Source organism: Podarcis filfolensis, assembly GCF_964270895.1.
Source record: "Podarcis filfolensis genome assembly, chromosome: 11".
Classification (NCBI taxonomy): domain Eukaryota; kingdom Metazoa; phylum Chordata; class Lepidosauria; order Squamata; family Lacertidae; genus Podarcis; species Podarcis filfolensis.
In genome coordinates this window covers 19,439,092-19,455,943 of record NC_139613.1, presented here as the reverse complement: position 1 = coordinate 19,455,943, position 16,852 = coordinate 19,439,092, and the positions used below count along the sequence as shown (strand labels likewise).

Genomic DNA, 16,852 nt, shown 5'->3' with positions numbered 1-16,852 from the left:
GGAAACCCCTGCATGCCACTCAGCCCACCCACCACTCTACACACATTTGCGTTCAGGAAGAGGAAGAGCCGCTCTCGTTAATTGCCCTGCTTGTACGTTAAACGACACTGTAATCCTATCTCTAGAGCGCCCCGCTTGACGGCGAGGCTAAGGCGGGTGGGCGGCGCTCCCGCCGCTCTCCCAGGATGCCGCGCGACAGAGAGAGAGGGGGGGGGCGCCGGGGCGGCGCATGCGCAGCCACCCATTCCTCTGGCGCTGCTGAGGGAGGTGAGCAGGGCGAGAGGGTCGCTGGGCGGCGCTGAGGGGGCGGTTGGAGGCCGGCGGGGGTTGGCTGTGGGGAGGAAGAGGAAGGGAGCGGGGGCAGTTCTCGAGGGCGGCGGAGGGAAGGGATGCAGCGGGTCGCGCCTAGCCGGTTCCTCGCCGTCGCCACTCGGTGCGGCGTCCCGAGGAAGAGCTTTCAGCCCCCGGCGTGGTGGGCAGAAGCTCGGCAGGGGCAGGCCCTTGGAAAGTACGGGGAAGGCGACAGGGGCCGACAGAACCGCAGAACTGGAAGGGTCCTCGAGGGTCTTCTAGCCCAGCCCACCGTGGGGCTCGAACCCACGACCCAGATATTAAGAGTCTCATGCTGTACCAACTGAGCTAACCCACGCTATCGACACTCTATTGAGCCGCTCTGAGGGTGGTATATAAATTCAATAAATAATAATACAGTAAATTGATATATATTCTCTTCTTTTCCTCGCAGCCCCAAATGACTGCTTTTCCATGCGAGGGTACAGCTTCCCCCGTTGAGTTTCTGCCAGCTGCTTAGGGGAACAGGTACCCAATGGTGATGGGGAAAGGGTATCTATATCTATATAGATATAGATATATATAAAATACACACACACACACACACACAGCCCCTCAGGGCAAAGGACTGCCCTCTTGTGCTCTGCAAAGCCCCCATTGTGTGCTCATGCTGCTATATACAAGTCTATTAGTATTCTTATTATAAGGTGTAAGGGTGATGATTAGATTAGAAGGGAGTAGAGTGACTCAGACTCACAGTGGTGGCTATGAGAGGTTAAAATCCCAGCTGAGGGGGAGAAGATGAGGGAAGGAAGCGCCTGAGGATGTTCCATGGAGGTATAAGATCTGAGACTTGGCCTTGAAGCAGCCATGGTGAAGGTTAGGGGGGTATTTATAGGCACCAGGATAAAGGGCTGTCCAGGTTTGAGCTGAACTGAAGGGTGGAAATGGAGGCAATAGAAAGTGGAGGTGGGATTTTGAATGTGTTGTCGAAGCAAGGGCAGGAACAAGGTTGGGCTTTGTTGTGTTAGGATTAAAATAGCTCAGAAATCATACACAGCTGGAACGTTCATCCGGTCCCTTTAAGAAGAAAGGTAGGGGGCAGGAGTGGAAAGGATCTCAAATTGCCTTGCAAAGAATGCGACAAAGTCATTACTGATAATTGGCTTGCACATTCGTATATTAGTCATTATAACATAAAATAAAGCAAGAGCCAGATTTTGTAGTACTTTTCTGCCTTGTTGCCTGATTTATGATTCTTGCATGCATTGGATGAGTGGGTAGTTATTTACAAGCCTGAGCTAGAAAGGGGAGTTGCAGGATCTTGGGTTGGGTCAGTGTTTATTGCTAGTTAGATAGTCAAAGTAGGTTAGTTCTGAAGTGCTCAACAGAGATCCAAACTAGCTGGTTGATGTGCTACAGACCAATCTTGCTGAAAACAGTGGATTGATAACATAGGCAAAATGAGACAACTTGAAAAATGGGCAGTAGTTCATACTGGATTATTACTGGATAACATATGTCTATAAGGGACGCGGGTGGCGCTGTGGGTAAAACCTCAGCGCCTAGGACTTGCCGATCGCATGGTCGGCAGTTCGAATCCCCGCGGTGGGGTGAGCTCCCATCGTTCAGTCCCAGCTCCTGCCCACCTAGCAGTTCGAAAGCACCCTTAAGTGCAAGTAGATAAATAGGTACCGCTTTATAGCGGGAAGGTAAACGGCGTTTCCATGTGCTGCTCTGGTGCCGGTTCGCTGGAGCAGCTTTATCACGCTGGCCACGTGACCCGGAAGTGTCTGCGGACAGCGCTGGCTCCCAGCCTCTAGAGTGAGATGAGCGCACAACCCTAGAGTCTGTCAAGACTGGCCCGTACGGGCAGGGGTACCTTTACCTTTAACATATGTCTAGACAATATATAAATATGATTCTGATCATCTCTTAGTCGCTAAAATGTATACTAAGGGTGACTTTACATGCAAGATTTTAGATGTATGGATGTGAAGGTTAAAACAGTACATATATTTAGGTCATGTATTATAAAGTACTCTTCTTAGAATAATGCAGATTTGGCTGCCCTCTTCTCCCCAGCCCATATCCCTTGCTAAATTGTGTGCATAGTGGCAAGCCTGTATTTGTTATTATGTATAGTGTGATAGTTCCTTCCTTCCACTCTTAATGTAAGATTTAGGGCAGGAGTGGGCAACCTTTGGCCTACTCTCAGACATTGCTGGACTCTGGTTCCCTTTATCCCAAGCCTATATGGCCCAATGGTCGGGAATACTGGGAGTTGCAGTGTACCTGTAGCTGGAGGGCCATGCGTTGATTTTATGCATCCCTGATTTTATGCATGCAACATTGTGATACTAACCTCTGTATAGTTCCACTTTCCTGTTCCCTATTGCTACTGCCTGCAAAGTTTAAGCACAGGTGTAACTTAGTCTCCTAACTAACATGGGTAAGTTTGTTTTTCCAGCTTAGGCTTCAAACATCTCTCCTACGGGTATTGCAGTTCTTGGTCTGGTGAAACACTAGTTCCTCACTAATTTATTTTGCTTCCATTCTCCAGCTTTACCTTTTTGTAACTGCTGCAGTTTGAACTCTCTCATGGTGGCTGAGAAAAGGGCATGCCAAAAAGTTCTCCATTACAGAGCTGTGATTATGGAGTTTGTCCATATTCTCATCCAGTGTTCAGGTATTATTTTGAATAAATTCTGTACCCAGTGTCACAACCACTGTAGTACACTTTGGGTGTAACATTCAGAAAGTATCTTCCCTGTTTGTGACAAGAACTGGGCAAAGTGAATGTGTTTGGCAAGAAGTAGTAAACTAATTAGAAATCACTAGTTAATTAACAAGCAACATTAATTATGACTCATACATTTATTAACTTAGTGAAGGATGATTTCCTTTGTTGCTAGTGCTGCAAAACTAGCCTGGAACGTCATGTGCTGATTTCTCCTTTCCCAGAACAGCAAGGGCTGCAAAGTTATATTTGTCTTTTTGAAGATATTTTTATGAAAAACAAAAAAGAGCACACAGCCGCATGCATTGAGGTGTCTCTTCTGGACCCAGGGCAGGCTTCAGGGTGCAAGGAAGAAGCAAGAATGAAGAAAGCCTATATCAAAGCAGATGTGGCAGATGAGATGGAATAATAGCTAGAACAGATACTAGCTGTGAGCTTTGAAAATGTAGGCAAGCAGAAGGGCAGAGCAGAGGTACTGTGCATAAAAATGAGTGCTGTAAGAAATGCAGGTTTCAACTAGGACACTGGTTGACGTAATATGCACAGATTTAGCTTTGTATGGAACAGTGAACCAGAAAAATGTGTTTACGGAGATTCTTATTTGGCTCTTAGATTTCTGTTCTGTTCTGTGATCTTTCTGCTCATTTAAGGAAACATATTTTTAGTAACTGATAAGTCCTCTCATTAAGCTTTCTCTGATAATTACAGAATGACTGAAGATTTAACAGACAATGGACCGAATGTATCCTGATGGCATTTTGTGCATGGAGACATGTTGCTTGCTATGGCATCTGAGACTGAAAAGGCCCATGCTCTTCTCCAGTCATTCAGCACAGCTTCTGTAATTTCAAGCCTAGGATTGGGGTTTTTCTGCTTTGTAGCAGATAGACTTCTGCAGTTTTCCGTCATTCAGCAGAATGACTGGCTGCGAGCACTCTCTGATAACACTGTGCATGGTGTTGTGGGATTTTGGTCTTGGGCAATAGTGATAGGACTCAAGAAGAAAAGTGACTTTACAGAAGTCGTTTTAGCTGGCTTTCTTTCATCTGTCATTGATGTGGATCACTTTGTTCTAGCTGGATCTCTTTCATTACAGGTAAGCAAAACCACAGTTTAATTACCTGAATTTTTTAAAAAAACACACATATGCATAATTTGAACCAAAACCATTGGAAGTATTTTTAATGTTAATTTCATGTTAAAATTTTCCATTTGATTACTTGCTTGTGCTCAGGTTTGAAGGGCAGTGCAAGCCATCCTGATGTGCAATCCCTCTTCTCTTATATGTTTTGGATTTGATGGGGGTGGGAGTTGGATAGCTTTTTATGCTGATTAGTGTCCAGAGCTAGGAGATACTTTGCATTTAATTTTAGGGCGAAACTGTTGGTGGTAAGGAAAAATAGTATAAAGGGAGAATTCCCTGGATGCCAAGGTCTAGGTTTGGTTAAAATACTCTTTGGTGAGATAACCCTAGTAGAGATTTAAAATATGCAGCAAAGTAAAGCATGGAAATAATAGGCTGTAAGACTTTTAAGATTTGCCCTTCTAAACTCCTACCCCAGCGTAGAGAAAGACCACACATTTAGTAAGTTAAAAATTGTTTACTTACAAACTCTCCAAATGTCAGGTTCAGGGGCTTTTCTGTACAGCATTCAGAAAAAGTTGCACAGGCTGTAAAACTTGGGCTTAGTGGTGAAAGTTCCTAAACTGCTGACCCAGACTAATAGCAGCACAACAGCTTTGCCACGGTGACTTGGATTCACCATGCAGGTGTAAATTATCCACCAGGATAAAGAGGTTTGGTTGTGATGCTAGCCTTGTCCAACCAGTGTATCTGTAATTTGGAACTGCTTCAGATCAGAAATATTAAGTATAACATATTTTAGTGTGCCAGTTTAATATTTATAGAATGCATTGGAGGACCACATTGAAATTGCTTTTCTATACCTTTTCCCAGTAGGTGGCACACTTCACAAGAAGTTCATGTGCATGTAGGATTCTTATTTTCAAATTTTATCTTGCTTCCCTCCCCAACTGGCATTTGTCTTACCTAATATGGTAGAATTGTTTTATTTTTAATTGGTTTTCACTTTTATTGTTTATTTAAAAGATTTTTCTCCTGCTCTTCAGCAGAAAAAAGACTCCCAGTATGGCTTACAAATGTCTGATAACATTTACTTTTACAATATTATGACATTTACTTTTACTATAATATGCCATGTTTATTAGTTCCATGCACTTTAAGTGCTTGAGCATCCTCAAGACCTTATCTGAATATTTTTGTTTGGTTTGGATGAATTAATCAAATGACTGAAAAGTAAAATGTAGCATAAAAAGTAAACTATTCTCATACATTTTCAAACAGTTTTATCATTTATATTCCATTTTTCTGACTCACATATGAGTTGCCCAAAGCAGCTTACAACTCCCATCAACTAAGAGCACAATAGTTTTAAAAAGATAATAAGCAACATAGCTTCATTAGTTCCTTTAACCTTAAGAACTGCTTTGCTGAACAGAGGCAAATATCCACATAGTTTAGACTCCAGTCTCTATTGGTGGTCAGAAAACATTCCATGGCTTACAGTGAGAAGGCAACAAACGGAATGGAATACATTACACCAACACATAGAATAACAGAGGACACACAAAGCATGAAATATACAGTACAGTATCTGATCATGGAGTCCTTTCTGGGCTATGTGTTGATTTCTCTCAAAAAGGAGATAAATGAAGAAGATTCTAGCTGTCAAGAGTCACATAAACTGTTCCTTGTAATTCTGGCTGCCACTGTACACTGTGCTTTTCTTTCCCATAGGCTGCCCTGACTCTCCCACGAAGACCATTCCTTCACTGTTCTACTGTGATCCCTCTTGTGTGTTTGACATTAAAGTTTATTATGCACCTTTTCAAGCTGAAGGATTCCTGGTGCTTTCTTCCCTGGATGCTGTTTATCTCTTGGACTTCGCATCACGTTCGAGATGGAATTCGTCATGGCCTGTGGATCTGCCCATTTGGAAAGACTGCGCCCTTGCCTTACTGGCTTTATGTGGCAATTACGGCATCGTTACCTCATCTCTGTTCTTTTATTATGTATTTAACAGGAACAAGAGAACTGATGGCAACCAAACATGGGATGCGCATTGATGTCTAATGATAATCTAGAATGATAGTGCTTGCATCACTGAAGTAATTGCCTCATGTTTTCTGAGTTAGGTCTAATGTTCTCTGAAACCACTGCTGCACAAGGTAATGAACATGCCCAAGCAATCTCATTAGCGTTTCCTGCACATTTTTTTATTCCAAAATCACTTAAGTATTTTGTAAAGTATCAGTAATAGCAGCTATTCACTTCCGTGCTCCTCCCTTTGCCAGTCTCACATTTTGGGGGGATATATTGCTTAAAGAAATCTTATCTGTGTACATTTTTAGGTGTTCACTTAAAAAATGGTAATATGTGAGTTGGCCAGCAAAAGTGTAAGCAGGGCAATTGTGTTGAACAGACAGGTTTGTGGGGAATGTTGTGATTTCCTGAGTCTGCCAGCAAATTCCTTTATGCCTTAATGTGAACAGCATGCCATAATATATTTTTTTGTGGGGGGAATATGGTTTTGCATGCAGCTTTTTTGGTTAGTGCTACCCTGAAAGAAACAAAATGCTGCTAAGGCACAGTTTGTATATATTTTATATCACCACAATCCATTTGGGTGAGTTAAATCATGGCCTCTTCAAGTCTAATTTTATATGTGTTTTATAAACATAGGGCACCAAATGTTATCAGTTGAAATCCTCTACCTTAAAATGGTCTGGGCTCTTGTCCTTCCTAGATGGTTCCAGGATAAGTTCAACTTTAGCTAGATTCCTGAAGGTCAGTGTTTCTGAAATGCTTTAATTTGTTGTCTTATTTTATTATATTTATTTTAGTGAATGACAGCACCTCTTTGCTTGTACTGTAATAGCATTGTGTTTTGTTTACTACATACCCGTTCATTGTAAGTTAAGAGACTTTAAGCAGCTGGCTTAGGTTGCAATCCTAGGCCTGGACAGAGACTCAGTGAGCTAGGTGAGACTTGCTACTAAGTAGAAATTCTTAGGATTGCACTGAAGTAGCCCTTGTGGGGGCCTTTTTCTTAATGAGTTTAGGGACTACTGGTAAATGTGTAGTGTAGAACACTCTTGCAAACTTTGCATGTATGAAAGTGCAGGTTTTATTTCAAAGAAAGTTCTCCATATTAATAGCCAGAACATTTGTATGAAAGCTAATGGTGTAAGTACCAGAAGAGCTATAAGGAATAGCTCTCTCCAGTTTTTTTCGCAGACTCCATCTAGGTCTCTTCATGTTAGTATTAGCTTTCTGGATCCTAGCACCACTCTAGTTGTGGATATTATGGAATTGCCATCAACCTGTTTCCCAATACATCTTCCATTATATTGACATATTCACATCTCCTTTAGTATAGGCACTGCACTGATCCTAAGTTTGAATCTTGAAATCCTGTTAGAGTTGTAGCTGATCCCTAGCACATGGAAGATCCACTTGTCCTTGCTGCTACCTATCCCCATAGTGTTGTTGCTTAATGCGCTGAAGAAGCCCTTAAAAAGTGCTCCTATGGAGGCTAATTGATGCTGGGAAATGGACCTGAAGGCCATAGGATAAATGTTGTCCAAATATTTTAAGCTTTCTCCAGACATTTTGGAGACAGCTTCCATCATCGCCTGCTGTTGACTAGGGTTGACAAGAGTTGTAGGCCAAACATCTGGAGAGACATTTGGGAAGGCTGGTTTACAGAATAAACCTCACCCCCTCACCCCAATGTTTCATGAGCCTTACCCAAATTTCAAAGCCTGCTCTTCCATTCTCCCCACTACCCCAAGAAAAGCTCAGTAATATTTATGGGCTTACCTGTGGTCTTCCAGGTGGTGTCGTGCTGCATCTCCCACAATCCCTGACCATTGGCTATTCTAGCTGGGACTGCTGGAAGTTGAAAACATGAGACATCTGGAGGGCTACAGGTTAGCCACCACTAATTTGCTGCCATTTATAGTTTGTTTGCTTGTTTAAAAAATGATACCATTTAATAAAATAAAAACTTTAAGCAGTTTACATAAAAACAATAAAAATACAACTTTCAGTAACATTTCCTAAGCATTAGATAAAAACAAAATGCAGCTGTACAGCACGAATCAAACTGAGCAGTGTACAAAACAAAATAAAGATTGAATTGAGAGTCCAGGAAAGCTTGGGTAAACATACAAATTTGTAAGAGACATTTTTAAGAGGGTGGATGTTATCACCAAGTAACAATCAGCGCAACCAGCAGGGTTTGCTCGGAAGATCGTAAATAATGACTTGGTCTGTACTGGGGCAGGGAGTAATTTTTGTTTTACATCTTTAAACATCAACAACAGAAACTTGGAACTAGTTAACACACTTTAGGTTCATTGCAAAACATCTTACACCTGGTGTGAACAAATGTATTTAGCAGTAGGACAAACGAACACAGACAAGAATTGTTAAGATTTTCTTATCCTTTGGGAATCTCTTCTATAGATTTTTTAAAACTCCAAATACAAACTTATACCAGGGGACCAGACTTGCCAATTAACTGTCATCCTAAAATTTCATGGTTTCTTACAAGTTCTTGAAGAAACGTCCAGGTTATTGAAATTTAACATATACTCAGCAATCAGCTCCTCTTATGACTGATATATCAGCCATGGTTCAGATGTTTTCCTGGCAGTTGTTTTCTTACCACTGTTCCACTTCCCAGTTATTTGGAGCAAGCTCTGTACTGGTGCACTGTGACTTAAACAGACTGCTATGTCACTTGCCTCTGTGATCTCTATGATCATCTACACAGACAATCAAGCCTAGGTTAATACTTTGATTCCCTGCATTGGTCAGAGAATCATATTATAGGGTAAAATTTAACATAGTTTTACTCAGAGTAGACCCATTGAAATTACTAAACATGACTAAGGTCCTTTAATTTCATTAGGTCTGCTGTGAGTATAATTTAGTTGGAATACTGCACACAGATAATAGTGCAGATAATGCAAGGGAACTTACTCTAATGCTTTAAGCCATTTTTTTCTGTGTTGAGCAGGAGCCTTATTTGAAGTTGTTTAGCACAGTGCCAAAAATCCTAGTTCAATATTTTTGTTTTAATAAAGAGGTATATATATATTTTTCCTAAAGGAAGTATTTTGGGAATGTGCTGCTTTTCCCAGTAAGGTTAATTGTCGCTGTGTCAAACAGAGCAGTGTTCAACTTAGTGACTGAGGTTTTAGAAAGCAATTAGCCACAAAAAACTAATTACATGAAAGTTATTATATTTCTCTGATGGCCTTAATAAGAAAATAATCCCCAACCCCACACAAAAATCATACTGTTTTTGTGAGCGTCTTTTTTTTAAAAAAATGCATTTCTAAAGATGGATACAATTTTCACATATAAATAAATAGCTATCTATTCATGTTTGGGTGCCTTAAGGTTTTTAGTGCATGCCACACAATTTACTGGCAAGCATTTTGTTCAAGCTTTAGAGCTAAATTGTTTTAGGATTCGGTCCTGCAAACAGTGGCACACAGTTCTAGGAAAATTTATCTGCTGATAAATTGTGTGATTGCAACCTTATGGGGAACTTGTGTGTGTGTGTGTGATTATGTCTGTGGTTGGCTTCCTGCCTTTGGGATACATCTTTGGTTTTTACAATTTTTGGCATGTTTTTCTGGATGGGAGCACATGGGTTCAATTGCATCAGCCCATGTTTTGTTTCTTTTGCTGTGCATCATTTTTAGACATTGTGTATTGCTATGCAGTGGTTGTGTTATGGAAGCACAGGCATTCATCTTCATAGAAGAAAGATACCTGTTTTATAGAATTGTGGAGTTGGAAGGGGCCACCAGGGTCATCTAGTCCATCCCCCAGCAATGTGGGGATCTTTTTGCCCCATGTGGAGCTAAGACCCACAGCCCTGAGATTATGAGTCTCATGTTCTACTGGCTGAGCTCTCTGGGACACTACCTCCTCATCCCCCCACTATCTATAGTAGGGTTAGGCAAGCCATTTCAATTTTATGGAAGGAGAAGGAAGATGCTGTACACAACCAACTATGGGGAGAAAATTAACACTTTCCCAGATATAATCATTGTGATAAGGGAAATTCTCACCTATATGACTTCTGTTTCAAATTATGCAGTAACCATGTAAGTTGCAGATAAAAGAATAAAATCCATGCGGATTTGTAGAGAAAATTAGCCTTGTAGAACTCAGCTTGCTCTGGATGATTCTTCTCTCCCCTGAAGAGGCATGTCTTAAGGCAGCTGGTGAGTAAAGCAGTGTAAAAATGTAACATGTTACAATGTAACATTTTAATTGCTTTTGTTTTGAAGTAAGAGTGAGACTGCAAAAAAGTGGCCAATTTTAGGCCAATACAGTAGTTACGTGATTAATGGAAAAAAGAGAAAAGCCGGCCAGTATGGTTATCCCACAGCACAGTTTATGTACGTTCCTTGCTTGCATTAGCATTTTTACAAAACTGTAATAGTACTATCTGCATTTTATGTTAAAATAACCTGCTTTTCAACCAAACTTAACTTCCAAAAGCAGCTTACAACAATTAAAACCAGTCATAAAGTATGACCTAAAGCATAAGGATCCATTGGGTATGTATAGCAGTCTCTGTGGGGCCAAGTAGAAGAACTGAGTTAGCTAGTTATGCAAGAAGCACTGTAAGGTTATCACTTTCTGGTCGCTTAGGGACCAGGCTTATCATTTGCAAGACAGATAGAAAATGTTTACTTGAAAATTGCCACTTAACTTGATTTTATGACCCGTACAATATATCAACGGCTCGTATCATATTAATGAAGGACCATTCCATGGAATTAGTCTAGTATACAGCAAGCATGTCACACAATAACCCTGTGAAGCAGTTACTTGAATTTCCCCTGAGTATCTAAAAGTTCAGCTGCTTAAATGGAGTACTACTATGAACTTGGTATGTTCTAAAGGCCAAATTTGGAACTCTAAATCCAGTGATTGTGTTCAAAACTTGTATTAAGAACAACAGAAGTCCTAAAATGCTTTACCTGACTGGGACTGGGTATGTGTTTGTTTTTTAACGTGGTACACAATCCTTTTCACTCCAACTTCTTGTCACCCATAGAATTATTACCTAGCTGATTTTCATTCCTTAAAGCTGCAGGGGGGAGGGGGCTAGAGTGATGTGTTTCCTTTTAATACACTGGTATTGTGTTATCTTCAAAGTATTTTGTGTTGTTTCTGGACCACAACTGTGACTACTACTGTCTGACTGTATCGTTTTCCTAGTTAACACTACTGTGGCATTAAAAATGTTTGACAAAAGGATTCCCATTCCAATTTTTTATCATAACTTATTTTTATTTGTTAAATGCTTGCATAAGTAAACACCGGGAAGTGATACTTCCCTCCACAACGGCCATTGGCATGTTCATACAATTTAGCTTGCCAGATGCTTTACTAGATTTGCATAATTTAAAGTCATGTTTTATCAAAATACCGGTGGCTGTGAAGCATGTGTTAAGAATATATGACTCACTTTGATGGGTTACACCAAACTTCCATCTGTTCCCAAAATTAACAAGCCCGTTGCCATAAGTAACGCTCGCTTAAGTGAGACATGGTGGAGATAGTGGCGCTGTGGTCTAAACCACTGAGCCCAGGGCTTTCCGATCAGAAGGTCAGTGGTTGAATCCCTGCAACAAGGTGAGCTCCTGTTGCTCAATCCCAGGTCCTGCCAACCTAGCAGTTCAAAAGCGTGTCAAAGTGCAAGTAGATAAATAGGTACCACTCTGGCGGGAAGGTAAACAGTGTTTCCGTGTGCTGCTCTGGTTTCACCAGAAGCAGCTTAATCATGCTGGCCACATGACCCAGAAAAACTGTCTGCGGACAAACATCTGCTCCCTCGGCCAGTAAAGTGAGATGAGCGCCGCAACCCCGGAGTCGTTCGCGACTGGACTTAACTGTCAGGGGTCCTTTACCTTTTTTACAAGAGAATGTTTAAAATGGGTGGGCAACTGCAGGCCAAATCTGGCATGCCGTGAGACTCAATTTGGTCCAGAAGGCCATTCCCCCCCAAACTACACCCCATCAAGCCATTGGGCGTAGGGGTAGGTAGAGATATTGCTGAATTTGCTATGGGGCAGTTGCCTATGGGTAACTTGATCACACAGCCAATCCCTGCAGGAAGGCTGGCTGTTGACTGCTGTCTGCCAGCCTGCTGATCAGATGCACTTTGAAGCACCATTCAGGACTCTCTGCAAGCCCTGTGTGGTGCTTTGAAGTCCTGACAATCCTCACTGTGATGCCCTGCTAGGGTCAAGGAGACAAGAAACTGACCCATCTACTGCACACACACACACACACACATCATTTTAAATATCAGCACATCTTGTAAATTGCACGTTTGGAGATTGAGAGTGCACTCCTATATTCACCTGGATCCTTATCAGTGGAACTGTGCAGGGTTGCGTGTGTCAGCTGCAGAAGCAAAAATGTGTAAAAGGTAGACTGCTTTGTCAATGCCTGTTCTTGCTATAATCCAAAAGTTAGCAAAAAAATGCTTACTAGTCCTCAGGGTTGCAGAGATGTTTGCAAGTGTATTTGGGAAGAGCTTGCTAAAGCACTGGGGAAAGAGAAAGGAGGAGGAGCCCTCTTTTCACAGACGGGATAACAGTAGCAAACTTGTGTTTAAGTTGTGTGCTTAATTGTAACAACTGTTCAATGGCCACAGAGCTAGATAACCCTTTTCAGGCTTGAGGGGCATATTCCCTTCTGAGGGTCTTGAGCCAGTTTTGGGCAGGGATGGAGGCAAAAGTAGGCAGAGCAACAAATATGAATTTGTACACACAGGAAAGAGAAGCAGGGCCAGTAAGTAGTGAGTGGGTGGGAAATAAGGGATGGCTGAGGTTCCTCATCCCTGACTTACCTGTTTTGACACCAACTCCCTTGCCTGAAAAAAAAATAAGCTAATTGCATGGACTTAATATGCCCACTTGGCACAACTTTCTTGCACACAGTGAATTTCTCAAATGGCCTTTGGCACCTGACACAATATAATTGATGTTTGCCTCTGTTCTAAGTGTTTAATCACCCTCAACCTTAGAACACTTGGAAGCTTAAAAGAATTTGGTGCTACCTGCACTGCATATCAGCAGCGCGTACATCATAGCACATATTTGCGTTTTGCTTTGTGAACTTTGGCTTCACTTTCCTGTCAGGTGTCAAATGACTTGAGCAATGATAAAATCCAAGAACCTGCTACTTGTCATTCGTTTATGGCAGGTGCAGGTGTATCAGTGAGTTAAATGCTGCCTAAATTTGCATATGAAAGCAATATCCTTTACAGGACTTAATGTCTTTTTAAATGAGAGGAGAGAGGCTGGCCTAGGTTTGGGAGAATCTCGTGGGCTGCATGGAGAGGCCAAAGGGGCCACATTTGGCCCATGTTGTTGTTGTTTAGTCGTTTAGTTGTGTCCGACTCTTCGTGACCCCATGGACCATAGCACGCCAGGCACTTCTGTCTTCCACTGCCTCCCGCAGTTTGGTCAGAATTTGGCCCATAGCAACTGGTTTTCAGAGGCAAACTGCCTCTAGCAGCAGACATAGAGCATAGCCATTGCAATGAGTAGCCAAGCCCTCCCATTTTTGTTTCCATGAAGCTATCTGCCCTTAACCTTTCTTATTTTGTAGCTCGGGGTGGGGAATTATTGGCCCTCCAGATGTTGCTGAACTGCAACTCCCATCATCTCTGGCCATTGCTCATGCTAATGGGAGTTGTCAGCAACTTTTGGTGAGCCAAAGGTTCTTCCTCACACCTGCTGTTTAGAATTTTAAAATATATTCATATGAGCTAATTAATTTTTTTCATATAGGTGTAAAGATTTAAGTTGTTTTATATATGCATATATTTTATAAATGGTTTTATTGTATATTGAATTTAAGAAGTGATTCATAAATAACTTTGATGATGATGATAATTACTAATGATAATGGCTGATGATGGGCTCCCACTTCTTCATCCTAACTGCCTGTAACAGTGCATCCTCCCATAGTATCATTGCCAGCAATGATTGTAAACAGGATAAGGAACAACCCTGATTGGTTCATCTGTGCAGTTCTGTTGGTTCTAAATCCATTTCAGTGGTACAAATTAGTGCTTGTGATGGTGAGTATAATTGATAGCTGCTCTGTGCTCCCAATGGGAAGAAGTGCAAGATAATAAAAGAAGGACATAAATAAGCTGCAGGTAAGGAGGGCACCTCCAGAGCATCAGAATTTGGGGGGAAGGATTCAAGTGCACAACAGGGAAATTCAGGTTTGCACAGTTGAAGCAAATTATAGCACTTCGCCACCCTAATACAGTACTACAAATGCACTTCAAAAAAGAAACAGGCTTCTTGCAGTTAGGAAAGTGATGGGGAAATGCATGGAAAACTTTGGGAGGAATAAATAACAGGAAGACAAAGAAATGCCCTGCAAGCAAAGCAAGACAATAAATAAGTCATTTGGAGCAGCCTGTGATTTTTTTATCGGGTCCTTTCTTCTTCTTCTTCTTCTTCTTCTTCTTCTTCTTCTTCTTCTTCTTCTTCTTCTTCTTCTTCTTCTTCTTCTTCTTCTTGCTTTCTCCCAAGCCATTTTCTTTCCTCCTCTTTTGGTTTAAGCCTGAGGAAGAATTCTAGAGAACTCAACATTTTGCTCTCTACTTTGTGGCACTTCAGTTAGTCCTAATACAAATATTGCCTGACTGTAGGTTTTGGATTCCCCACCCCCACCCCCCAATGGATGAACATGAGCCTACAATTTTTGTTGCATCACTGTTTATGCTTCAGGACCATTCAAGCACAACCCAAGAGCTCTACTGTGTAAATACTGTGTCGAAAGGTTGGTTTAAGACAATTTCTTCCTGATAATTTCTCTAGGGCCAAAATGGCTGATGGACCCAGAGAGGACCTAGTCTGGATTATCTGGCAGATCCAGTTCTACTAGTTTAGCAGCTACCCTGCGTTGTCAAATACTTCACACTTTATTGATGATCATTTACTTAGGCTGCCAGCTGCTTTATAACCATCAACGCTGCCTCCTGTTGACATTTTGTTCCCTCTGAGGATGAACGCCAAGTCAAAGGGTTTGTTTTTTAAAGTAGCATTTCTTTTTTTGCAGCCTGAAATGTACAGAGGCTGTTTTCTGGGAAGCGTGGTTTTGAAATAAAACACAGAGGCTAATCTGGAGGACATTAGTTCATGCCCAAATCCCATTGAACTGAATAGGAATTGAATGCCCAAGTTATCAAGGGACTATCAAATAAACTTCATAGTAGATGGCTGGGGCTCCCACCCAAAACTGCAGCCGAGTGCAACAAACTGTAGAAGCGACCAGATTGTCTCCATCATGCAAAAGGTGTGATGTCATCACGCTCTGAGATGTCTGCACCCCACAAGTGGTAGCCAATAATGGGTGGGGAAACGAAGTACAAGGATACTGGGTTCCATCTTCAGATGCTAAGCCTCCATGAATGGGCAAAGGGTGAAAGGGCTTTGTCCACTAGCCAGGCCACCTAACACCCCATGTAGCCTACTAGTTCTCACCCACCCAAACTCTACATGCTCAGACTAACTTTTGAAAGGGGCTTCCTTGCATCTACAGTCTGTTCTACATGCCTGGGAATGCTGAACAATTAAAGTGGTTTTGGTGCTCTTGCACGACAAACCTGCTTCCACATATATATGTATGGGATAACAATTACTAGACATGTCGAATAACCGTCACACAGATAAAAATTGAATGCTCAATGAACAGCTGGTGTCATCTAACCTCTCTGCACATTTAGTGCAAACATTTCAGGATGAATGGTCAGTAAACAGGCCATGCCGAAGTGACCTTTGTTGTCCATTGATCTAATTTCACCACTGAAATGGCAAAGAATGTAGCGTTTTCTAAACAATGAAATAATTATGTATATTGCCATTGAATTTATATTTAATAATGATTATGCTTATATATATATATCTTCTATATATTTTGGAAACGTGTTGGCTATGCATTTGGACACCTGGTAACCAAATTTTGCATGAGGGTTCCTGAGTTAAAAGAAGCAAGTTTTTGCTCTCCAGATGCCATTTGGAATCTAGATTATGGACAGCACTGATTTTACCACTGATTTCAAAATTGCACTTTCTGTTATTTGGGTTTCTTAGAATTCTTGAGGAATGCTGAGTATAAGGCTGTTAGTTGATTATATTTGTAAAACAAAACGGGGGGGGGAGGGGGAGAAATGGCAAAGTGATTCAAGTCACTGCTTCAATATTATTTGGTGCAATTTCAGTTAGTGAGAATCTGGCTTGTATTTTTACATGCCAGCCGTGGGGCAAATAAGTTGAACAAGAAAGAGGGAGAGTTAGTTATTTCCCCTGCTGTGGTCCTGTTTCCTCATTCTGGATGCTGCTGGCATTTGTTTGCCTGTACTAAGTACAGTATTATGAAATAGCTGGTTGCTGGGATCTTTAGGGGACTTGCTCCTGCCGTTTTGGAGGACAGGTTACAACAAATGGCTGGAATGACTTTAGTTCCTGCATTTCAATCTCAGTAAGTGAGCCAGTCCACTGAAAGCTTCGTTTTATGACCCTTTAGGGATTCCCCCCCCCCAAATGAAGCCAGAAACACATTCACGTATCCATCTTGAAGGCTAAGAAGCCAGTTGGAGCAAAGGGACCAACTCAGAGACTCTGCAGGTCTCCCTTCTCTGGCTTATTGATTCTTCCGTTGATCTTGAACCA

The 16,852-nt window shown here is 41.6% G+C and overlaps 1 protein-coding gene across 1 annotated transcript; it reads left to right on the top strand.

Moving 5' to 3' along the window:
* The first annotated feature begins 242 nt into the window (after positions 1-242).
* TMEM267 (transmembrane protein 267) lies at positions 243-11,405 on the top strand. The gene is made up of 6 exons (XM_083576315.1): positions 243-267; positions 746-819; positions 2,855-2,980; positions 3,740-4,127; positions 5,850-7,281; positions 8,210-11,405. Exons 4-5 carry the CDS (start codon positions 3,804-3,806, stop codon positions 6,183-6,185), a joined length of 660 nt encoding a protein of 219 aa, XP_083432441.1. The 5' UTR covers positions 243-267; positions 746-819; positions 2,855-2,980; positions 3,740-3,803; the 3' UTR covers positions 6,186-7,281; positions 8,210-11,405.
* The last annotated feature ends 5,447 nt before the right edge of the window (positions 11,406-16,852 follow it).